This window comes from Gymnodraco acuticeps, unplaced genomic scaffold (genome assembly GCF_902827175.1).
Source record: "Gymnodraco acuticeps unplaced genomic scaffold, fGymAcu1.1, whole genome shotgun sequence".
NCBI classification, from domain to species: Eukaryota; Metazoa; Chordata; class Actinopteri; order Perciformes; family Bathydraconidae; genus Gymnodraco; species Gymnodraco acuticeps.
The window spans coordinates 263,064-289,650 of NW_022990772.1; the positions used below are offsets into that span (position 1 = coordinate 263,064).

Below are 26,587 nucleotides of genomic sequence, written 5' to 3' on the forward strand. Positions count from 1 at the left end.
TATTTACAGTAAGGTTTTAAAAAAATGTTTTACCAGTTATGTGAATTTAATGAGTAAGTGTGGAGATAAATAAGTAGATCATAATGCAACCTTTATAAAGAGGGAAAGACCACTCGTATGCCATATTACAATAAGACAATAAGACCACAGCAAGTCTTATATCAGGATTTCAATATATCATCAATATTTTGCCCAGCCATAAAAACTGGTGTCTCAACGTATTCATTTTAAATTGCATTCGAATTAAGCCAATTTCTTGACTTCCTCTCCGCTCATTTATTTCCCCTCGCCTCCAAATGCTTAACGCTGTATTGTAACCTCTGAGTGCCCCTGTCGGAGCGCCTCCTCTTTTCAATCAACTTTGCTTTTTCCAAACTTCATACACATGGCTGAGCACATGCTATCACGCAGCGCTGAAGAGGAGAGGAGATGAGCTGTGACAGGGCCTCGAGGAGCCGAGGTGCAGCCAGGGAACACCACTGACACAATCAACACCTTGGGGACATTCACAAGTCCGATTTGAAATGGAACAATAGATCGTATGCAGGGTTCATTCACCTTATAACAGCCTTTGCATAAAACCATGAAAGGATGTATGCATTTTAGTGCATCGTCAAAAAAGCTTAGGAAAGAAAAGTAATATTCCTGAAATTACAAAACATTACTAGATCACACATATGGTTTGTAATCTGGGACTAAATTAGACTCATTTAAAATGTTTTTTTCACCTTTACCATCATGACATAAAAGTTCCTCAGTACCCTATATTGCAGACCACCCTGAGCATTACCTGCAATCTTGTTGATTAATTCCACAAATCAATCATCATATGGTTTCCTCCCCCTTCATTCTCAGTTATCACTCTGTGGTTGCCGATAAGGAGCCATGGTATTGATCGCAGCCATTAACATGGAGCAGTGGCGGTTCTAGACTAATTTGACTGGGGGGCCAGTTATTTTCTGAGGGGGGCACAATAAATGCAGGACGAAAAAGAGAACTAGACAGTATGAAGTAATTGCGCATAAGAAAACAATACAATACAGTTATTGGTATTTGTTTCAGTACACTTATTTATTTCAGATATATCTTATAGTTATTACTGTTAGCTTCAGCTTAAGTTATAGTACAATTTTTGCACTAACACCATATCATATTTATATAAAAATTAAGGCAATGAACAGTTACATCTCTACTTTACATCTACAATTACACGGATACAATAGTTTAAATCACCTTCAATTATCGTGGTAGTCTCTCGAAACGTAGGTTTCAATCAGTCTTTCTTGGATGCAACAGCCTCTGATGATCCGAGATGAAAAGTGTTTGTTTTTCGCGCGCTTCAGCCGGACAGTGAAAGTGAGTGCACCGCTCTAATGGGTCCTGAGTGCACCGCTCTAATGGGTCCGACTAGAATGACGAATAACGTTAGTTCCGTCATTCAATAAATCGTGTAATAAATCATACATTTTTAATTTTTTTCACTTTTAATTTTTAGGGGGGCCACAGGGGGGTCAGAGGTCAGTGTTAGGGGGGCACTGGGGATAGACAACATCATTGATTGGAAGCAGTGGCTCAGTGCAAAGAGAAATTTGTTGAGCATGCTTATTTATTTATCTAGGATATCAAGGGAACTTTATTTCAAAATGTGAACACCCTGACAAATGCGAGAAAACGAATTATACATGACAAAGACATCCACAGCAGGAATGTCAGCGGTTCTGCTTCAAAGTAGCAGTCAAACTCTTTTAGACATGTGCATCACAGCTGTCTACATATCCCTCTCTTCTCTCCTTTGCCCAGGGTGCATTAAATGGATTAAAGCACCAAGAGCAGCCAAGCATTTATTAATTTCCTCCACATTGAGAGTGAGAGCAGCAGACAGCATATTATGGAGTGTCACAAAGTCCCTGAACCATCTCACCACATCAAAGACGAAAGATTACGATCTTCAGAGAAGATACGATCTTCATCATCAAGCAGCTTTGAAGCACCACTGTTTGTTTGTTTGTTGTTCTGCGCAACATAAACAGAGTTACCGCACTCATCCGGGAGAACAGATATGAACGACAATGCATCCAAATTTAAGGGCCAGGAAACTCTTTGCACAGCTTTTGATTTTGGATATGTGGCATTTAATAAAGTCAAACACGAGTTAGAAAACAAAGAGTGGTACAATGTTGGTTCAATCTATAAACCTGACGACTGTAAGGCTCTAGATAAAATGGGCAATATTTCTGGGGTTTCATTCCTTAATCATTACCCTAACCCTAATATTCAAAGAAAGACTTCTTCTCCATTATGTTAATCGATTGTTAACAGCTCGATAAGGAAGTTAAGACTGGAGTTTGGAGAAGATGTATACAACCGCATTGAGTCACAGGTAGCCAGTTTAAAGCCAGTTTATCATGCATAATGCACTTTTGTACGTCTTTTATACATGAATATGTGTCCCCGGTGTGTCAGGGAACTCACCAAGTGTCAGAAAACACAACCCTCTCTCTTTTCCTCCATACCCAAATCTCTAAAAATGGGGCTGCAATGGATCTGATACAGACTGATACAGATTTGAAATTGTTTTGACTTCAGAAACGGGGTGCTCCGCCTATATGGGCAACTCTCCACCTATCAGGAGAATGAGAGGTTGCGTGGCATGGTAACAGCATGGTAACAGCATGGTAACAGCATGGTAACAGCATGGTAACAGCATGGTAACAGCATGGTAACATGACGCTCGTGCCTCGCCCCCCTCCTTTGCAGGGGGGTGTGGTCAGCTGCAGCTCATTTGCCACAGAATCAGCCCTTGTGAAGACAGGGCTGGGATAGAGCAAATAGAGCGAAATGAGGCATGGCTAAAATGCAGGATCTGTTTGGTATTTTGAAAAAAAAACTTCACAGACATGTTTTATATAGGTATGGCCCTACCATATATTATTCAAATATAGCATGATAGGTCCACTTTAAGTGCTAAAAAGCGAATTCATCATCAGATATTAGCGATGGGATGGCATAATCTCCAATGCGTTTTGACTATTCGCTCCCCACACAAACTGTTTATCTGCATACAACCAACTCAACAACAAGCGCTCAAACGTGTCCAATAGACAACAAATGGAAACTCTTCAGAATCTGGATATGAATGCAGAATTCATGCATACAGTATGCCCGACTGAGGATTTGTTCACGCAATTGATCACAATACATTTTCAAAACTAAAGGATCTCTGTATCAGCAGTACAGATATTGTAATATCTTTATATATAGACACGCCATGTGTGGTGGTTAGGGTTAGGGAAGCTTCAGAACAAGCAAATAAAACAGTACACATACAAATGATATGAATGAAAAACTTAAAAACGCACAATATTGCTTAAACATTATTTAATCAGTACTCCATTATAAGGTTTTCTACTTATATCTCTTCAGGTTTCGACTGAAGTCTCTGAAGGTAAAATTACATAACACAGATATTTGTTTCAGTATTCTCCTCTAAGTTAAGTGTTTGCATTGGTAACCTCTGCCGCCTGTCAATGCCAAGATCCGGTTGGATGGATGTTTGATGTAAGAGGCAGCTCGGCGTTTTGGAGTCAATGTTACTTTTAGTAAAAACCTGTTCGGAAACGAATAAGCTGCAAGCTACTACTCACATAGCAGCCCAAAGGAGAGCAGCCGATCTTTTTAATGGTTTGGCAAATATTTTCTGCTTTTACTGTGAAATTCACTATAAGTTCAGGGATCTTTGGTAAATATTGAAAAAAACTGACACATCCCATCTCTAAATCTTTACAGACTGCAATATTTTCACTGACACTACTTCAGTGCCTTGAGCATCCATACAAATGTTTATGTTTCATTGACCAGAAGGTTATATAGTAAAAAATATACATGTATATATGAATATTTAGTTAAATAACTAGGAATAATGCTACCGTACAGATAATGCAGCACTGTTCTTATATTCCTAAAAGAAAGCCCTGCAGCAACAAAGGATGCTGAATAATACATCTAAAAAAGGCAGCCATTCAGTTGATGGACCAGTTAATACAAATTAGGTTAATCTCAGTTATATAGCCCTAATTTCCATTGGATAAATAGATGGAGAGACGAGGTATTGTGGCAACAGAAAACAGAGAGAACAAAAGCAACACAATGCTGCTCAGTGACAGGTTTTGATCAAGCTGAGGAGGAGTGTTGCCTGGCTGAACCCAGGCAGGCGGGCCGAGGCAGCTCAGCAGGCCTCATAATTACAGCCCTGATGGAGCGGCCACTTGGTATTCTCTGCACACTCCCTAAAACATGCCAGCACTAGATAAGTCAGCGGTCAGAGAGTGAGAGGGAGGGAGAGTGGCTTCAGAGGCTCCTAGAGCTGCACGGCAGGGGGGCTGGGGCACAAATGAGCCTTCTGACAGATGAAATCAACACGTATGAGGAATCACATCAACATTTCAATAAGCACAAACAAACTCCTGTTTAAAAAGCTGTAGTGTATAATACATTACTGACACAAAGAAAAGGTGCACATCAGTAAGTTGTGTAATTGTTGTGGAGAGCAGGGTGTAGTAGTAGTTAATAAAGTCTTAAATACACATCTTTTCATTAGGATAAAATAAATTATTGATATGGGAAGAACTGTGGTACTAAATGTTGTTACAGCTTATTCAAATGTTCTCCTTATGTTGCTCTGTGGAAATGCACAAAGGAACTAAAATAGACTTGGTTAACATCACTTTTCGTTTGGTTAAGCAGAATCCAGTAATTAATATTACAGAGAGAGGGAGAGAGTTTGTGGAAATGTGCCTGTGTCAGAATAATTGTTTACGCTGCCTATATGCATAGCTGAATGTGAGTCAGAATCACGATTATAGAAGGTGGGGACGGTTATGGAAATGAGCTGCAAGCTGCGGGCTGGGAGCACTTTATGGGTAGTAACAAAAGGGCGGAGTTGGGAGGGGCGTGCGGGTTATATCTCTTGGGTGGCAGCAGAAGGGGGAGGAGAGGGAGGCAGCCACACTGTATTTCGTAGAGAAAGGGTGTCACTGTGTCGTTCCGCTGTCAGACGAGCTGCAGAGAGCTGTGTGCTCCACTGAAGGGTGACAGCAGAGAGACAGAGCCGCACTGCTTCTGTCAAACTCTCTGTTTCCTGCTCTGGGCGGCGGCGGCTGTAGCTGGCTGCAGGCTGCCGGACCTGAGCAGCTCATCATGTCGTTTTCACTATGAAGGTGAAACATAAAGCCGTGAGCTAATGGTGTCATTTATACAACCTTTTGCGGTGAAATTATGGAGGAGGCAGGGATTTATTTGGTAAAGGTCAAGTGTATTAGCCTTTGGTGGTAGCTTGGCGACACTGCCAACACTTAAAACTTTTTGAAACATCTTTTTTTGTGCAGTATTTATGCAACTTGAAAGGTTAAGTAAGGTAAATAACAAGAAATAGATAAGGAATGAAGGTTGAACTAGGGACGCAATCTCTAGAGGTGGACTCCCGTCAGAGCGCAGGCTGGTTGGTAGACTTTGGGGAGAGAATATAGAGCTCTGCAGGCCAGACATCTCCTTCCAGCTCCTGACTGATGAATCAGATGCAGTCACGTGGAAACTCCCCAGCCTGAGAACATACATTCAAGATAAGTAGTCCGGGAAACTTTCTATCAAAGAAGATTTGTTAAACTATGACTGTTTGATTTCTTTTTTCCTGCACTGCTGTTTCACTTAGAAAATATTCATCATCGCTTTTATCTATACACCATGTTTCTGTTTAAATATTCCACTTTTACTACCTGTGGCTTTATTTTATTGCATCATCACCACACCCTTATATAAAAGACCAACACACTTAATGTATGAACACAGGCGTGTGAAGTTCAGATATAATATAAATTAAGAGTTGAAAAAATGTAGGCATATCATTAAATTGGGTTTTATTCAACATTTCAGCATTAGTTGTCACTTTTTCCTTAAGTTTCATAGTCATTGGACTAATAAGCAACCACTTTACGCAGAAAAGCCCACCGGGCGATAAGGAAAGGGTTCTGAGTCTGCCTCTTATTTATGCTGCATGCATTTTACCTTCAGAAGACCACCGAGTGTGCTGTGTTATGAATGGGTAAAGTGGACCCAAATGGACGGTTAAGAAGATCTCGGTGTTACCGCCAAGCTTCAGTGCAATGGAGTTGTATCTCCACACATGGCTGCTTCCACCTCTCAGTTTGAAAGCCTATTCTCCGAGCTACATTTTAGATGCAGCTCATATCATAGTGAACGAGTCCATAGTGAACGGGGATTACGGCATTATGTAATGTACCATAGTTATGCAAAACGTTTTTCGATTTGATGTCAAATTGTGACCTCTGAAAAAACCTGAATTCTCTGCAATAAAGTGCAAAGTCTATTGCACAGCATCAGATCTTTTTATAGAGGCTCTGGTTTAAATGGTGTATCAGGAGCTGTGACGGTGACTCTGAATATTGTATATATATATTATATATATATCGTAAAGTTATGAGGGCAATGCAGAGGAATAAAAACATAAGAATGCTGACACCGCGTTGGATTTCATCAGACAGCACCGCCATGTTTGCCTTGACCTCTACACAGTACCGCAGTGTCTGGACAGCATTAAATTGTGCTCCTTGCCCTCTATAAATATTTTCTTTATGGCTTTGGAAGTGAGTGGAAGTCGTAACAAGCTATTTCATGGATGAGCTGCATTTCTTAACCTCATCTGCCTTTTATCAACCAAGATGCTGCTCAGTGACCTGCAGAGAGCGTCAGGGCTGAACATCTGTTTGGCTAACCTCGTCAACCAATCGTTGCTCAGTGACAGGCTCTTAACCGCCGCGTTGATCCATCACAGCTCCCCGTCAATGCTCTCCATACATGTCGGTCTTATCGTGTGTATGCCAGAGAGAAGGCCTGACTATTGATCCCAACCCAATGAAGCAGGCTCAAGGTCTTTACAGAAAAGCTTTGTTGTAACTGACTCCGGCTAAAAGAGAAACCCACTGTCAGATAAAGTTTGTCACAGTGCGACAAATGAGGCCCCCCAGATGCTCAACGTTAAAAGTAGTGCAGTGCGTAACAACTGAGTGATGAATGTAAAGCATATCATTGGGCTGGACTCAGGACTAGCTGTCTATTTGTGTAAAACACACACACACACACACACACACACACTCAAAACACTCCCAATAGCTTTGCTCAGGGACTGCCTGTGATCCACAACAACTGGGACTGATGTGTGCCTGCGAAATCAACAGCTGACAATGCTGCAATTATTTTCATTGTCAATGAATCAGTCCATTTTTTGCTTGAGTTTTGCATTAATCATTTGGTCTGTAAAGATAAAGAAAGTGATCAGGGGCCTCATTTATAACGCCGTGCGTAGGATTCACGTGGGAAGGTTGCTTACGTAGTAGAAATCCAAAAAATAGGTACAGAAATGTTCCGACATTTTCCGATTCACCAAACATTGCGTACCGGCGAGGAAAGTGCGTACGGCACATCCTACGCCGGTTTCCCTTTATAAATCACAATCAACTCGAAATGCGGTGCAGCTTTTGCGGGCTTCACGTAACGCCCATGTTTGCCCATTCATTCATTCATTCTGACTGACTTTATGAAGAAGATCGCAGGAAATGACGACAGAACAGCTAAAAAAGACATCTCACACCGTGTCAGATTTTGGTTATTTTGGGGAGGTCGAGATAAATCATATTGTTTGGTGGATGCAGTTTGAACCATGTAGCAGCATGGAGGTCGGATCGTCACCAAAATAAATAAATAAGTGGTCCGAAAAAGGTTAATGACAAAAAAAATACACATAGCCTTCCTCAGGCAGTGTGTTTGTACCGGGGACAGGAGACACGCCCTTGATGAGAAACTAAGAAATGATCGGGGAATCCCTCCGGAGTGGAGTCATGATGACTGGATCTGAATTATTTGTTTGTATTTGGTGGTTTGTGTCCCAGCTGTCGATCAGCTGTGCGCAGCGTCTCCACTGCAGCCCCCCCCTCCCGGCAGCAACTCTATATCCACCAGTTAAAGGAAATACAACTAATGTGTTGTGTTATATTAGCTGTACAATTTACCACACATGGTGTTCTTAGTTTCCATACCTCCTGTGTTTTACGAGCGATTTATCAAGTCTTAGCAAACGGCATAAAACATGATTAAACGTTATAGTATATAAAACCATGCTCGTATCTACAACCTATAGAAATGCAAAACGGCGTCAGTTTAGACGTAATTCTGTCCTCCTGCTTACCGCATCATTTATGAGAAAACATTTCATAACATTAACACAACATATTCGAGGTGGTTTTAAATAACATATCTGTATTTATTTATTTCTCCAAGTTATGTTTTTGTGTGCATTGAGGAGTCTCAAACAGGCGTTTGTTTAATCATTTTAAGATTGGCTTTAATCAATGTTTGAAAATGAATTCTTCATATATGATAAATGAGAGGTAACATTTTATTTATGGTATTATTTCCACATATTTCTCTCCATTCTTCCTTCTGCCAACGGTGTCGCAGTTTCTCGTCTCTCCCGTTTTTGTGCTTAGTGCGTACGCATAGGTTAGAGTTTGCGTGGAGGACCGCACGTTTTCCCGCCAAATTAGTATTTTATAAATCGCAAACATTGCCTAGAAACCGGCGTACGCCATTTTTTTAGCGTATATTCCTTTATAAATGAGGCCCCTGGGCCGTGCTATTAACTGAGCAACAACCAAATATGTTGGATTAACAATATTATAAAACAAAAAAAGCATATACCCAGATTTGAAAAGCAAGAAAAATATATGTTGTTGGTGTTTTACTTACAACATGACTTAAAATATTCAACCAACAAAATGATGAATCAGCTCATACTTTGAGCTCTATTTACACTGTTTACCTATTATAAATCCTAAGAGCCAAACAGTCCAAAACATGTTTACATGTCAATGAATCATTGATGTGTAACACCGACACCTGTTTATACATTAGAATGATTACACTGCAGGACATAGCATGAAGAGCCTGTCTTCAATCGTTAGTCTTCATTTGTCATGGTGGAGGCGCTATAGCAAAAACAGAGTAACTCAGAGAGGGAGAGATGATGAGGGAGGTCATTTCAGGTAAGGATGCTCAGCCTGTTAAAGCTACAACTCCCAACCAAATCCATTTGTTTGTTTTTTTCATGTCTGCATATATTGCTTAATAGAATTTGGAGAGGAAAGTGAATTTGTGGGACATATCCTCCTTAAGGTTGTGAACTCCATTGTGAGGAAGTCACATCCACTCCAAACCCCATTCACTTTTATCTTAACATTTTAACATCTCAGAGAAAAGGTACACAAAACTAAGACACACCATTCCTGTATTTTCATTTTCCATTTGTTTTTCACCGTGTTAGGCCCGCTTGCTTTAAGAGGGTCTGGATCCGGGTTTCATCCAAAGGAATCATCACAGTTAATGTTTGGTGTCTTACTTTGTTTCATTAAGTTTCATTAAGTTTGTTGCTACTAATTACATGGCATGTCAAAGGCATTGGCAATGCAATGAGTATAACTGATCCAAAGTGAAAGATAACCCGCCTTCAGTGAGCCTGAGCTGTTGTAGCTGCTAGCATCAGTGCCAACCAACTTGACTTTAAACAGCAGTTTGCAAGCAAGAGAGAACAGGAACATGGTTTAGGTCTTGAGGTGTTGGAGAAATTGTGTTGTAGACAAATAGACCTACTGAACACATCCTGCATTGCTACGTTTACAGCTTTAGCGTTCGATGGGGCTACACACACTAAACACAAACCTAGTTATTCCTTGAAGGAGTTTGCTATTCATGTTACACTATAAATCAAGAAAGATCTTGGAAATACAGTTTCCTATTTTAATCCGCAATGCTTAGGCCCAGCGGGGAGTCACCATGTAACTGCAGTGCAAATAACTGCCGGGAATCTTGAACACATAAGCAGATGATATAAGAAAGCTCATGCTTACATGCCTATGAAACAAACACACATTTTTGTGAGACTTAACAACATCAGGTACACACACAACTAACAACTTTTCTCCACTGAGTCACAATCTAATGAACTATTCCAACTCTTGCCGTCCAACATTAGACAGCCAGATAAAGAAATTGGCTAATTGACAAGCAGGAAAGGTGAAAAGATCAGCAACTCAGCCAACTGTCTGTAAACATTCATTAGACATTTTCCACACATATTAAGAGCTGATGCTCTGTCTCTCCTTGCTGCATCAATCACCATGCCAGGGCTTCCTTTTAACCAAAATCCATTTTCAATTGGCAGTCAGCTTTGGCTGTTAGAGGAGAGAGACTAGGTGGTGACAGACAGACAGGCAGAGTGACAGAGAGGGGGGGCAGGGAGATTAACAGAGAAAAACAGTATAGATGGGCAGCAAGCTCAGAAAATGAAAGTGAGAAACCAAGCAGAGTTCTTTAAATGGCTGCCATCTGGCCCTACCAGGGATGTCATTGGTGTAAAGAGAGGGAAGGGTGCAGCCATGTTAGCAGGCAGGCCAGCGGGTGATCACAGCCAGAGACTGACAGAGTGATGGATCCTGCAGCTGCACAAGTCTTTTAGTCTGTACCTGTATTTCATATGACAGAACTGACAACTGTGTGGAGCAAACAAGCTGCTAGCATGTCAAGTAAGGTTTACAGAGATTGAGTTTTTAGTGTTTACCTGGAAGCAGGGATCAGAGGGGTTGGCTGGAGAGTCTTCCTACAAAAGTGAGAAACATTGGACACGTATCTGGGTGTCACAGGGTGCAGTGCACATATGTTCAGAAGAATGAATACAACTGCATAGTAATGGTGAAGGACAAAAGAGAAAGGATTCGCAAAAGATAACAGAAAACAAATGTCAGCTGCTTCAATTTTTTGTCAAATGGGTCTGCCTAAGGTTTAAAGATCCCTGTAGATAGGAGAAGTTCAGGACTAACTTTGATACATCAGTATTCAATTTCCCCACAGAATTAATTTGTTGCGTTGTCCTGCAGTATTTCTGCGGGACTGGCCGGGGCAGCCTGCAGTGACAGAGGGGATTAGGCCCAGTGCCGATGGCTTCATCTGATTGGCTCTCTCAGTGCAAAGGCTGTCACCACAGGTCACAACCACTAATCCTATCAAAAAACAGCTCAAACATTTAGATTTTATCACAGGCATTGAAAACATATTGAAGACAGTGCTGCCTGGATTACTGTTTTAATGTTTGCAGTTTCCTAAAGGCCATACACGATACAGAGAGTATTTGTCCAGGAAGGCTCATTTCACAGGCGAGATTATTGTGTCGCCTCTTTCACAATCCTAACGGGATTTTGGCGGATTCAAGGATTTGCTGCATTTGATATGAAATGCAGGCAGCCTGCACATAGGCTGACGGAGGATTTATCAGTGATCGAATGAGAAGTACATAAATATGTATGTAAAATGAGATAAAGCAGTGATTCTAAATATTTAAAAAACCCAATATTTGATGCTGCATTATCCTTTCCTAAATATGTTCAGCTATGGTTTGGATGCATCTTCTTAAGGAGCAGATAAAAAGCACAAAAAAGTGAATTACGTTGCATTTTTCTCCCACAACCCCTACTGCTAGAAAGAAGTCTTAAACACAGGCAAACACTACACTTAAACATCAGCCATTCAACACCGACTTTGTTTGTGTAAATTAGCAGCTAAATACAAACAGTATTTATGTTGGTAGTTAATCAGAAGGAATAACAGTTTGTTTTGGAAAAATATGTCTGCATTGCAATATTGTGAATTCTCCCAGATATACATGTCCCTGTTTAACTGTCTGGCTTTACGCCAGCCTGAGTTATTTATTACCAAGCCCTTGACCCTGTTTAAGCATCACATAAATAACCATCGCTCCTATTTATTATAGTACCTTATCACACTCAAATAAATTAATTTACAGTAAGGAAGCAGCTAGGAAGGAAGGAGGCACATTTAAGAAACTTTGTCCAGATATAACAAACAGGGGTTTAATTTATTAAAAAAAGGCAACCAAAGTAACTCACTGTCCTCCGGTCTGTGTGTGCGCACTGTGAGCTGGGGCTGTTGTTGTGATGTTCTGATCTGCCTCTCTGTGTGCTGCCAAGGTCCTGTTGTCGGGGACAATGCTATCAGTACGTTTTATTTTTTCACTTTGTGAGGAATGTATACGGGCCAACGTTGGCCCACGAGGAACAATATATAAGCCTTGAAGCTAGAGCCTGCTTTTCAATTGTAGAGTTTTTTCATTTTCTTTGGGAAGAGCTTTTGGCTGATAGTTCCTTCATGGCAGCCTATTTCCATCCTCTCCTTGTAGCAACAGAGTTCTGAGAGTTACATCGAGAAGCATCGTTAAGCCTGGTGCTATCCTCCATTAGCAAACTTGTTGATGTCCTCAGCCTCAGTGTAACAGACAACCATTAACTAACTCCTTGTAACTGAGTGAACATTTCAAGCCGAAAAACAAAGTATAACTAAAACTGATTTCCAAGACATCTGCACACTGACATCCAACATCATTTAACAGGCCAACGTGCAGCTGCTTATAGTGGGGTAGGTCATTTTGGAGAAACCAGGGTTGCCGTCCGATAATCCAAAATCAGCTCTAAATTCTAACCCTATCTCCTATTCCTTGACCTCTGAGTGAAACGTCACGGGGTTAAGGGATAGTGGATAGGAGAATTCAAAAGGACTTAGGAGAAGAGACCGCGGTACTTTAGAGAATCCGAATGCACTTTCACTATCCGACGTGTTTATGATGCGCCAGCGGACGTCATGAATGTGCGTCTGCTGCTGTGGGAAACTATGGAAACTACAGTTTTCTATACAGCGGACTACAACATGGATGTTTAATAAGAACGAGGGACTACTGTAAACTCATCTAGAGACTCTGCACCGTGCTCTGATGCTGTTGTTTTAATGCTTTATGAACGTGGACAACAGAGAAACATATTCTTCATGACCAAAAGTTGGAATTGAAATAAAAAAAGGAAAGTGAAACTTATGCTCGTCACCCTCTCCCTCCGGTCCACATTAATACAAATGATCCCAATACGTATGATTGTATGAAAATATCTTAAAATCATAAATGTATTTATTATAAACGTTAGTCCTTACCAGAGTTGTTTGTAACGCGTTACTTTGTAACGCTTTGTAACGCGTTACTGTAATAACATTACCCCGCCGGTAACGGAGTAGTGTAACGCGTTACTTTATAAGTTGGTAATCACACTACAGTTACTAACATTGCCCCGGCACGCGTTACTCCGTTACTTTTATAAAATAATCACACTCACTGACAGACTAGAGGGGTTTCCGCCGCAGGTTTATATACATGTAGGCCTATGTAATCTGCGCGACTTGCGAGACCACATCTCCACGTGCAGTGCTGCATAAACATGGATGAGTCTTTTCATCTGTAAACTCCCTCAAACGCGCCGCTCGCTCTCTTTTGTTGATCGCCCTCTCACGGGTGAACAGTTCAATGTCCCGCTTCATTGTAGGAATTCTGTCTCTACCACTTTAGTTTGACCATCTCTATTACTAAGTTATGGAATACTAAATACATAAGTAATTAGATACCTTACCGTTATGCGCTCATAAAGAATGATAAGAATAATGCGTCTTGAACTGGTTTCATTAATTAACGTCTTGACGTTTCACAGACTGTTAGCTTGTTGTGGTAGGCTGGTAGCCTATTTTAGAGCATATAAAAAGAAAGACTTGTGTTGTCTTCCTTAATGCAATAGTAATTGGGGGTGCAAGTGGAGTCTCGCAGAGGCAAAACTGTGGCGCGCTTACACTGTAGGTGCGCCGCAGTCTGCGTGATCTGCCTATAGGGGCGGGCCGGCCCTGCGAGTAAAGTAACGAGTAAAGTAACGAGTTACTTTATGTAGAGAGTAACGAAGTAGTGTAATATATTACTTTTTTTTTTAAGTAATATGTAATATATTACTTTTTTTTAGTAACGACCCCATCTCTGGTCCTTACCATCTATCACTGTGTATATCACCATTCAAACATATTTAAAAGTTGAACAAACCCCACACAGCTCAGTAAAGACTGTGAGATGTTGACTTTATTTGATCATTTCAGTAAAAACTAACGTTCATATTTCTCTTTTTGATTATAATACTGATGAACGTTCAGAAAAAAGCACTTTGGCAATTTACCACATACGTTTTAAAATGCTTAATAAGCACCGTAACTTTCATGATATCATTTATCGGTCATAATCGGTTGTTTCCGTGAACGGCCGACTGTTGTGATGGCAAATGCTGCGGCTGCAATGCATTGTGGGGCAGCATTTTCTCCTCTCCTTTTGGTTAGGGAGCATACAATACAATACTAGAATTTGAAAATACACAGCCGGAGAAAACCTGCCACTTCCTTACAGAGCCTCTCCTCCAACACACACAAACGCGCACATGACCAATGAGGGCACGAGATAAATGTGTGCACAGATGGAAGGCTGACAGGCAGGCAGGCAGGCCATCCAGTTATTTTAGCCGGGCCGGCAAAAATGATTGGTCGTGCTTTTTACAGTACTACGGCTTCCCACTAATTACATTTTCTTATGGATTTTTTGTCAAAGCACTTAAGGTGGGGTAGGTAAGTTTCAGAAACTGGCTCGAGTGCACTAAAATTTGAAAGTACACAGCCGAAAATAATCCGCCCCTTCCTTCAGACTTCCTTACAGAGCACCTCCTCCAACACACATGAACGCGCACATGACGTCAGCAGACTGGTGAAAGTGGCCGCCTGTTGCTGCGAGTCATTGAAGTACTCCAATCCGTTTAGCCGGGATGTACTTTTTAACAGTACTACTGCTTCCCACAGATGACATTTTTTAATGGATTTTTTGTCAAAGCACTTCAGATATTCATTGCTATCGGGATGTTAAGAGCATTCCATGGAATATAACAAAAAGTGTATCTCAAGCCGGTTTCTGAAACTTACCTACCACACCTTTAAGATATTCATTGCTATCGGAATGTTAAGAGCATTCCATGGAATCAGGGGGGGTGAAAAGTTAGGACGATTCTAAGGGCCCGTGACTGACAGGGGCCCCAACATTTTTTAGAACATTAAGAAAAAATGTTTAAGTAACCTTTCATCAATCATCAATAATTAACATTAATATAACGTCATATTGATAATGTACTCACTAAACTTACGATTCATTTAACTTATTTTCTTCCAAAAGTTAATTATCCAAAGCATCGAACACCCCCCTCTATTTACATGTAATGGTTTGGTCCTGCATTCAAACGCTGTGCAGCACCGGCCCTTTCTAGCAGAGTGAGAGCATGTGAGCAGGGATGCTAGTACTTACGTGTGTACGATGTCTCAACGACTAACAAAGTCAGGCTTTCAAGAAAAAAAAGAAAGGAGAGAAAGACAAGAAAGAGGGACTAAAGAGCGACAGTATGTCACCCAGTTTTTCAAAAGAAAAGGTGGGTGTGGTCCATGAGTTGGTGGAAATTAGTCTGTTAGCTAAGCGTAGTCCATTGTAACATAATAATTGTAATGTTTTGCTGTTAATATCTTCACAGAAATTTCAGAGGTTTTTCATTTCACTCCTCTTTTAGCTGACATTTAATAAATGCAGGTACATTTTTAGCAGCTATTCATACTAAAATCAGTTGTCCCTCCCCCTGGTGCCAGGACCAACAGATCCATCTTTAGGCTCCGCAGCCCTGTCCCACATAAGGCTTTGCAGTCTTGCCATGCTGTCCATTGAAAAGCCAGTTTGGCTAGAAAAGCTGGACTTCAAGGACTTGATCAGTGACTTTGCCTGTAAGAAGGCTAGGCGCTGCGCTCTTGGTGAGTAAGGCTGAGCCAGGGCTCGTAATAACTGTTAAAGGCAAGGCTATGGGTAACGGTATTGGAATCACTACACACAGATAGCATGATGAGAAAAAGACTGAGGAACAGGTGATAGGCTCTGATTTAGCACCACCATCAGGCCTTTTCATTTCCGTTTTGTTGTCCGTTTACACTTTAATACCTGCTTATTTTGTAGTTGGGTATATTTAAAGGGATAGTGGAAATGGAACCTCAAATAGTTTCGTTTAACTTATATACAAGCATAATTACGTACCAAAACAATCACACACTGTTAAAAAATATAATAATTGCCTTACGCATGTTAGAAGCACTTTATTGCAGCTTCCCCGAAGTTTTTTAGAAACGAAATGTTCGACTCAGCCAAACCGGAAGTGACGAAAAACTTAGGAAGACGATACGATAACAAACCATGGCGTCTATGCAGAATGAACGTGGAAGGGCAAATATACCAGACAAAGAAGAAGGATTGTACGAGGTATCCAGTGATGATAGCGAGTCAGAAAACATCCTCTCGGCTTTCCTACGAAAATGTCGTTTTAGGAACTGAATCTGAATCCGGTTCAGTAAGCGACGATGGTGACAATATTGAGCCAGACGATGGCACAAGAGTAATACCAAGCCTTTGAATTAGCATTGAGCGAAACAATGCTAACTAATGCTAACCGCTTTTTTAACACACAACACACGGTAGAAATGCCCTTATTACTATCTTAACTGCACAAACAAGATATACGATTTAAAGCTGAGACTCCACAGATTCCACACAGTAATGTCATCACTGTAAGACCTCTAATTCCTGGAGCTATCAGCCAGAAAAGAGAAAGTAAACAACATCCGGTTCCAAAAATATTACAATAATTACGTCTTACCTTTTTTGATTTGTGATCAAAGTTGTGTTCAACGGAATAAAACGCATCTCAAGGTTAATCCAATGTCGTTGTGTCACGTAGAATTTTTCACTGATAATCATCATCATATTTATGGCAATATACTCGGTATAAAAGTATTGACACATCTATTCACCTAATAAAGGTCGGCTATTCACATGCAAATGCTATTGAATGTCCGCCATTGTTTGTGCCCGTCTTCCTATGCTCTCGTCATCACCCGAAGATTCCCGACGATTCCCCGAAGTTTTCGTTTCAATTGAGAGGGGCGCAGTAAAATTGAAAATAAAATGAAAACTAGGGCGCATGACATTTTAAAAATTGTTTATTATGCTTATTTTTAATAAAAATACATAAGTTTAAACCCAAAATTCGCGGATTTTCCACTATCCCTTTAATTAAAAAATCTGCTGCTTGTTATTTTTTTTGTTATAGGCATTTTATAAATGATAATATTGGTGTTAATGTTCACTTTATTTTAATTTAAGAGGTCATGTATATGTAAGTTATATTTATTTTGATTTATGAATGTCCATTAACATTTTTTATTAAAAAGGCGTGCCATCCCAGCTGCCATAAATAGCTTCAGCTTACAAAGCAGCAATCAAGACTGAAGGTCTGCTCAGATCAGTTTTCTACACAACAAACTGAGCTATATACAACTATGGTGGCACTAACTCCTCACATGGAACACCGATATTAAATTGTATTGACAAAATGCCTGCGCTGATGCGTTCTAAAGTTCATGAATTATTTAGCCAGCTAGAGAATCTAAGCTCTGTCTGTTTTCCATCATAAATAATCGGCGATAGCTCTCACCTTTTGTCTGGCTTCTCAAGGCGATGATCCAATAACATACCGTAGTCAATTTCCAATTAGTGCATCACAACTCCCAAGTTTCTCTGCTGTTGATTTCCATCTCTGATTCAAATTAAAATATATAATTCAGGCATTTACCAGACACAGTTAATCGGAAAGATTAACAATTAGTGCAACAGTAAAATAAGTGAAAATTCCTCAAGCATCAACAGGGTAATAGGCCAGATAATTCAGTGCCGTGTGGAAGTGCCATGCTAATTGTCAGTGGAATGGAGTCTTTAATTCCTATTAAGCCATGATTAAGAATCTACATTCAAGATGCAATCATCCAAAAGGCTAAGACCGCAACATTTGCATGTGGGAATAAGCTAAACTAATTAAGTATGAGTTATGTAGCATGAGGACAAATGTTGCATTAATTTACCCTAAATGCATAAATCAATGTTGGTCAAGCTCTCGATAATCTCCGATATAGCTAGTTGCAGTACAAACATTATACCATTCCTTATATTTCGCACAATATTTCCTGTAAATGCATTTAATAAAATGTATAGATGTTTTACAAAGCATGTTTTTGTACTTGCTTAGAAAAGTGAGACATAAATTAGGACTAACATGTAAACCTACTCCACCCCCTATAAGCATAACGTCTAAGTTCCTCAGCAAGATGAAGTTATTAAAATACTTTTACAATTTTGAATAGATAATATTTAATTTGGGTGATATAGTCTGAGACAAATGCTTAATGCTTGCAGCAGGGACGTAGAGTGTAGTAAAATGTGAGAAGGCTACAGGAGAGGCAACTTCTGCACCCTCTCCTCAGGGTTTCTAAGTGGTATGTCTCATTTCCCGGAACAGGGCCCCAGCTTTGCTATTTGCATTCACAATGGCAAAGATGTCCTTCCTTTTTGCTCTCAGACTAGATTAATTTGCCGTCTTTCACAGCAAATGTCCTGTAGAGCCCATCACAAGCCAAGCACAACTTTAATGGTGTTGAGGTGTTTCTGTAGTTTACTGGCAATTCATACCAAAGAAACAAGATTACTGCAATTGCATGTACAGAGAACATTTGGCAATTAGTTATTGTTTTCATTTGGAGCCTTAAGAATTGGAAGATATTCCTATTGGTTTATAAAACATACATTGTTGCTGACCTGAAGTGCATGTCTGATAGTGAATAAAAAAATCTGGAATGCTGCACTGGGTTAAGAAATATTGTGTTGTTGTTTATTAAAGTCCATAATATGGGTTTAAAAGAAACACCGATTGTAAATCAAATGTATTTAATTGTGCATGAATAACCAACACAAGTCTCAGATGCATCAAACCAATATACCAAAGACTTTTCCAAAAGTAATCTGCACAGTTATGTCATTTATTCAAAAAAATTCAAATGATTTTCCTATCTGTAGCACAGATACTTCAGCCACTCAGTTTCTCAATGGTTTTAGATTCTAAGAAACACTGGTTTCAATCCAAACTACTACTGCCTCAAGCATGACCAAAGAGTTGAACCAACAAGGTTAACGTGATAAACCTTATATTTATTAAGAGCAGGTAAAACAGACTGACTGGTTAATGATGGATCAACATCGACATCGTCAGCTGATCCTGGAACGAAATGATTTAGGAATGCTGCTGTATGAAATGCATTGTCCCTCCATTATAATGATAGCCATGTTAGAATGCAGGCCTGGGAGGTTTATACGTAAAAGGTCATTCTTCCTTGACCCTGTGGCCTGGTGAGCCGCTACAGACTGGGACTCTGGAGCGGAGCAGGTATGTGACACCCTGACCTCTTGTGCCCGACTAAATATTGGCATCTTGCCATAGTGGCTGCAGGGTGATGGAATAGCGTCTGGCTAGCCCTCTCTCTCTCTCATAGCAGCCACATCACTATTCTAATCCACCCACTATCCCTCCATGAACCCGAGCTTCAACAAGCTACCGAGAGCTGTAGCCATAGCAACGTGCAGGCCTGCCGATGCCCTTGGGGTTCATTTCTTGACAGAATTCCTCGGTGTCCTCTCCCGACCAAAGGTCTGCCCCTCTGTGGAATGGCTGTTTATCTTTGCAGACATGAAAACCCCACCAGCACCCCACGGCTATCTTCGTTTATCTCCCGTGTTCACTTCCTCCTCATCTCTTATTCTGAACGCCAAAACTCGTCTGTAAATTAAGTGAAGAATTCAAAGCTGCAAATCCTGTGTGGCATCCTCAGAGGATGTGGACAGAAACAGACCGAGGAGGACATATTCCTCTGATTCAATAACTGTTACGTAGGCTTGAATAAAGACGATTTTGGTGGCTATATTTCAGTTTTCCCATTTAGCTTTGACACGTACAAAAAAGACCAGGGAACTATGGAAATACAATGATGGCTTTGTAATGAATAGACAAGGTGGGAGTAGAGGATATTCATAACAAGGTCATGTATTGTCTCCTTTGAATTTGGGAAGAGATGCTGAGGAGTTAGTCACATTCATAATGACAGACACCTGATAAACGGCTAGTCACTGGCACCTCCTTGTAAATCCAACAGAATGCCCTTCCAGAATATGGAGAGGCAGACAGATGGTAGGAAAGAGGAAGACATTAGAAGGACAGAACGGAGGAGAATAAATGGGGAGAGAAATGCTCTGTCAGAATCCATTGGAAGAGTCAAAGGAGAAAATAATCATTCTCAATCAAAAACATCTTATCTTTTTCATAGGCAAAACCAACTGGTGCAGCGTCATTTGTCAACACTGTGCACCTTGGATCCTTAGTAAGTCAGCTGAATATTGAATAGAGACATTTTTACTCAATTCTAATCTTTTGAAATGATTATCACAATTGTAATTCAAAGCACACGTAATGTAATGGCTTTTTAGTCATGGACTGAGCTCAATATGAAGCCTATCTGGGATGCATCAACCCTCATCTGATACCATGATACAAGGTAGAGATCAGTAATGCCTCACTGGAATTGTAAATGAGCCATGCTTCCCCATAAGCCACTCTTATCAGAAACAAGTGACAGGAATATGAATCTAAGCTATTGACTAATGTGCCTCAGCCTCCTGTTCCTGGCAGTTTGTTCTCTGCCCGTGCCACTTAGCGTGGTGTTTGCTCTCAACAGTGTACCCCTGCATAACAATAGCACCGCAATATGTGTCTTTCTGTTTTAGCCCATCTGCACCATTAACATCACAATCGGTGTCTCATCTTTAGTCAGTAATCATCAGAGTCCTAGATCACAGTTATGAGCATAAATATCTGGCTCTCACACAATCATTGTCAATCTTTTTTCCAGTGATTTTTCTGCCACAAACACAGAAACCCACGTGTCACATACACACTCACTCAGTCTTTCAGTAATCTTGCTTTCACTGCCTCCCACACAGGCATCTGTAAAAGAGCATGTGTGGTTCACAGCAGTAGCTTGGTCCACACTTAGAGAGGCTGGCAGACTCAAACACGTCTCCATTAGACATGCTCTATGTGCATTTTGTCATAGCTCCTTCATAATTGCACCTCTTCTAAAGGCAGGCCTCTAATGTCAGATGCTTTTAGCAATACAAATAACTACATTTGCACTTATGCTCTGTGAGATTCTTCACGGAATTGCAGGATCTTGTGAGGAGCCGACGTGTTGACATTGGAGAGTTATAATCCTAAAAGATTTGTTTTGTGCGACAGTGTGCTTCTGCGATTGTAACTTTGAAAATGCTACAAAGGGAATTTTCGCATGCTGTGAAGAAAGCAGGGTCACTTATTTATGTCCTTGCATCCCTTGTCTTCTCCTTTCTTTTGTCCAGGTGAATGATTGCAAAGCAGAAAGAGACCATTGCAGTGCGACCCTGTCCCATGCTGATCCCTCCTCTCAGGGGATGGCCAAGGTCCAGGATGGACACACGAACGCATGTGACAGGTAGTGTGCTACACATGACCCTGACACTTGTCACAGCAAATTCCTTTGGGATTTCCAAGAATATGTTTTACTCTTTTATTTCAAAATCTGTGTTTTGTATACTCTGCAGCTCTGCAATGTTAGAGGAGAGCCAACATGGTACGGACAGTGGTACCCTGAGTCCTGCCTCAGCTCGACAGGTCACCATACAGCGCCACCCGACCCAAGGCTTCGGCTTCGTTGCAGGCAGCCAGAGGCCTGTCATTGTACGCTCCGTCTCTGCTGGTTAGTGTGTGTGTGTGTGTGTGTGTGTGTGTGTGTGTGTGTGTGTGTGTGTGTGTGTGTGAGAAAGGGATCACATGAAGACTCCAATTAACTCCAATTTCCTTTGAACTGCATGTATGTGACTTTGCATGCTGTCCCTTTTCATATGCAGACGGCCCTTCCTTTGGCAAGCTTCTCCCTGGAGACCAGATCTTGGCCATTAACGAAGAGACGGTGAGCGACGCGCCCCGAGAGAGAGTCATAGACCTTGTAAGGTAACATCCTTTACTGTCCCAGGAGGGCGGGAGGGGGAGGGGAGCAGCAACACGGGAAAGTAATAGTGAAGAGGATATGGGTTAAGGGGGTGAATCAAAAGGAACAAGCTGTTTCCTATTGCTGGTGATGTGTTACATCAACACAAATATGTGGATCAGACAGTCCTTCCCCAGCTGAAGGGCAGCAAAGAAAGGGCAGATATAAACCTGGAGGAGCTCTCCAAAACAATGCTCTCCGTGGTGTTATCTAACACACTCCACTCTCTTTTCTCTTTCCACAGACGCTGCAAAGACACTATACTTCTCGCTGTGCTGCAGCCCCATCAGGTAGTATACTGGGACACTCACTCTCTTTCATGTTCCTCTCCCTTGAGATTTCTCGTACTCTTCATCAGTCTTAATACTTTCCCTGTCGCTCTGAATCACACAAACACTATTGGTGTTATGTTCCAACTGTAAGAAACCCTAAGAAGCACATTACAGTAACTTCTTTTCTAGGAAACCCTTTCAGAATAGCTCCATAACACCTACACAAGGTGTATGTGCAGCCAGCCATGTTAAGGAAACAGAAATAGAGTATTTATTTACTAACTGCAATGGATATTTGTAGAAGATGATAAAACAATATTAATATCCAAATAAAGTCAAATACAATTTTGTATTTAGTTACCTATATTTATTTTGTATTCATATGAGTTTTGCAGCAGTTCCTATCTTCCTGTTGTCAATGACATCTTAATTGTGCTCGGACCAACAAGCACTGCAATGAAAAAGTACTCAAACTTTTAGAGGTTGAGTTTCATGTAGTAGGTTGTCGCTTTGCAGCAGCATTAGCCGACACACGTCTCTTTAGCGCTGTCAGTCACAGGGGCTTTTCTCTCATTTATGTCTCTTCTTTCAAGCTGTTTCAATAGTTCCTCTCTCTCTGTTTATCCTCAGTCACCTAAGTCTGCCTTCATAAGTGCAGCCAAAAAGGCCCGCCTGCGAACCAACCCGCCTAAAGTGCGCTTTTCAGAGCAAGTGTCCATCAGCGACCCAGACTCAGTAAGTTCAGCTACTCATGTCTCCCTGTGACATGTGCATGCAATCTCATGCTGTTGCCCTGTCCCTCTACTGTATATCCCACTGTGCATTGCTTTTGTTTGATCAGCAAAAGCCTCCAGTATCCTCTCTCCATCCTCTCCTGTGTGTGTCTGTGTGAGCCTTTGGTCCAGTGGTTTGGTTTCGAATAAATTGCTCCGCTGACTGATTTGAATTCTCACAGGAGGACCTTGTTCCTCTTTTTTAAAGGCATTTGAAATGTTTTACAGTTGGTGTCCACTCTTACCTAAACGCACAGGGCAGAGCTATAAGGATCCCAATTTACTTAAATGACGTATCAACAAGCTGAATACATCTCTTTTGTTACTTGGGTTTCACTTTATCCCAATGTGTGATGAAGACATAAAGGAATAAATATGTATGAAGCAAGACACTGTACACATCGATTACTGGAGGGCGAGGGAATAGGCTACTGTAATTTACATGTTGGCATAGGGGAAACTTTTGTACTTTTTTCTTACCACATATTTCTTTTCAGTTCCTCTAATAACATCAAAAAAGATGTTCAAATGCATTTTGCCAAAAGCAGAAAAATATTGAGTGGTATGAAAATACTGAAGTGCCAACCCCTTCAGCACAGAGCTGTCACCTGTTCCCTGGTTCTTTTATTTGGTTGTTTTAATGACCATTTATTGGGCAGCTCTTTATAAAATTATTTGAGAGTGGCAATATTTTCATCACTGTGTTATGTTTGCCTCAAATACAAAAAAATGCAGGCAGTAGGGGGACAAAGAGTGTTTGTCCTAAGTGAGACAACAATAATTACACAGTCTATGATGACTGTGTTAAGCATGGGGGGAGAGGAGGTACTAATGTAAATAAAATGGGAGCAACAAGATGAAAAGAACGACAATCAATAAAGAATAAGAACTTGAAAGGCAGGTTATTTCATCATTTTATTTTCCATTTACCTGAACTTAATGGAGGAAGGGGAAAAAACGGATTGCTCATGACATGGACCAGCAGGTTCCTGATAACCTTTAGATAGGTAGACAGTTCTAGATTGCTATTCATTACAGCTGTGTTTGCCATCCACTCTAGCCTGGCAGCACCAGTAGTCAACACCACGTGAAACCCAGAGATTGCTTAATCACACCTAAATGAAGACTTTAGTTAAAGCATGAGGTGTTCCCACAAACCAGCAAAGGCCAACAGCTGTATTAAGTGGTATAGCAACACTGTAGGAGAGCTGCCTGGTGCCTGTTTGCCTCTTATAATTGTCAAATCTGATTGGTTGTAGCTTGAGAACAGACCACAGGGAACTGTTGATGAAGCGATAGGAGGAAGCTGCTTGGATTGGCAAAAGTGATCAGGTGTTTTAACCACCACGGCTCAACGCATGGGAAGACATTTAGAGGCTGCTATTGATCACTTAAAGACTTATCAGTGTTCAACAGCTAGCGTGGTGTTTATTGGGAAAAGGAAAGAGGGGAAGAGATGAGGCCATGGCATTGAGCTGGGATTTGATTCTCTTAACACGTATCCCTGTATGTTACAAATTGGCTGCAGCTCACCCCCACAATAAGAACATAGGTAGAGGCCTGTCAAAGAAAGTGATAGACCTGTGTGTGCCGTGTCGTCATTAGTTCACCCTCGCTTTAATTCTGTAGTATAGAGAAAGATCTGTTCACTTCCAATCTGCACAAAAGAACAGCTTGTGTAGCCTTCTGAATACTTAAGTTCTCCAAAAACAGACTGCCGGGCATCTGCTGTGGACACAGCTCTCCATTTCAACACAGTGCATTTTCTGAGATATATTGTTGCAATGAATCCACATCCCTTTACTTTCATAAGTAATGTCTTCCCTTCTGTTCTTACAAATCCAACCATCACATAAAAAAAACTAAAACAAAAAAATATAGGGAGTGATTTTATTTGGGCTTTATCCTTGCTTTGTCACATTACAACCCTTAGGCCGATCGTATTACATTAGGATACCTTCCTTCCCTCTGATCACAACTGTGTTCCTTTCAAACTTCATAATAGGAACTGAGTAATGTTCTTAAAAAGCCCTCAGCAAAATAAAAAAATCGGGAGAGAATGACCGCCACATCCCATTTTAGCGAGAATGAACTGAACTCCATATCATAACTTTTCTTCCAACAATTTGAGTAAAAGCAATCAATCAATCAACAACTTTATATGCAGTAACCTTGAATCGAGCCTCTCCTCTTATGCCTCCCCTCACAAAACTCTGTTATGCGTGCTTTCAATCGCAGCATTCAATTTGCCCTGCGAATTGATAGACTGGAGAAATTGAATAAGCTCTTCTTTGATCCTGATACAATAAATGGGGGTGGGCATCCACAGTTTTGCTCTTTCTCACATGTTCAAAAGATCAGTTGAAGTATGTCCCCTCATCTCTTCTTTGTTCCTTCACAATCAAGAAAAAAAAAGTATTTATTTTTAGTATCTATTTGTTATCTTGTTGTTGCCTCAATAGCGAAAGGCCTATTGTGTTTGTATTGTAAGTAATATTCCTTGTCCTCACTTGTACCATCTATTTTTTAACTACAAAAGCTGATTTCTTCCTCCATCTTTTCCAGACAATGCTCAAGGACGACTCCTTGCTACTCATACCAAATGTGTTGAAGGTGTTCTTGGAGAATGGACAGATTAAGTCCTTTACATTTGATAGCCGGACCACTGTTAGGGTATGTATTCACTACAGATTTGCACACATGGGAAATACATACTACTTCAACTGCCCAGCACCAAATGGCCAAGTTAGAGTCAAGCTGGTGAACCGGTGGAGCATTTAGAAGCAGCTACATTTCTCAGGACCAAATCAGAGCTAGAAGTAAAGTGTTTTTTCTGACAATCAAATAAAAAGGTGATAATATGTTAAGGTCACAGCCTAACTTGCTGCGCCCAGATGGCAAAAACAATTACTGTATGTTTAAAATGAAGCCTCATATTATAAATAAACAAAAATGAGCATACTGGTGTACATTTTTGGTTTCTTTTCCATGATATATTATGGAATTGCTTTTGAAATAATATAATCATTAATTAAAAACATCACTTGGAGTAATTATCATTAAAAACCAAAGCCCATGTGATTTCTCCATATCACCAACGTCTGGGACACGATAATGATAAATAGCTCAAGACAAATATCAAAATTATATTTTGAATTGTTCTGACAAGAAAAGAAAAAAAAGAGCTTTCATTTTGAGAAACTTCACCGTAATGAATTCAGTCAGACGGAGGTCATTTATATCTCTATGCCTCTTATGCCTCTAAGATGAGTGTGACAGACTCATTATACAGACTCTATTAGATTTCAGAAATCTCTCCAGTGCTCATGGGGGCAAAGTCACGGGAAAAACAGGAGAAATAAAGCAGCACTTTAAAGTAGAGATGGAGGAAGCTAAGTGGGGGCCTAATTAAATGGAATTTCAGCATAATAAGAAGACTGAGTGTCAACTAAAGAAGCTTTCATGCACTATTTTCAGGCTACAATCTATAGCATTCTGTGAACTTCCCAGGCGTCTTTT

The 26,587-nt window shown here is 40.6% G+C and overlaps 1 protein-coding gene across 7 annotated transcripts in view; it reads left to right on the forward strand.

The window, feature by feature from the left end:
• frmpd3 (FERM and PDZ domain containing 3) overlaps positions 1-26,587 on the forward strand; it is a 108,389-nt gene that overhangs the window by 68,042 nt on the left and 13,760 nt on the right. For 3 of the 7 annotated variants that reach the window (XM_034232618.1, XM_034232624.1, XM_034232619.1), the window contains 6 exons: positions 21,356-21,468; positions 21,578-21,732; positions 21,884-21,986; positions 22,268-22,313; positions 22,926-23,030; positions 25,634-25,741. In XM_034232618.1, coding sequence (XP_034088509.1) covers positions 21,428-21,468; positions 21,578-21,732; positions 21,884-21,986; positions 22,268-22,313; positions 22,926-23,030; positions 25,634-25,741 — 558 coding nt within the window. In that variant the 5' untranslated portion in view covers positions 21,356-21,427. Of the gene's footprint in view, positions 1-21,355; positions 21,469-21,577; positions 21,733-21,883; positions 21,987-22,267; positions 23,031-25,633; positions 25,742-26,587 lie in introns of those variants that run through there. The other 4 variants (XM_034232622.1, XM_034232620.1, XM_034232621.1 and 1 more) reach the window with 4 other exon arrangements.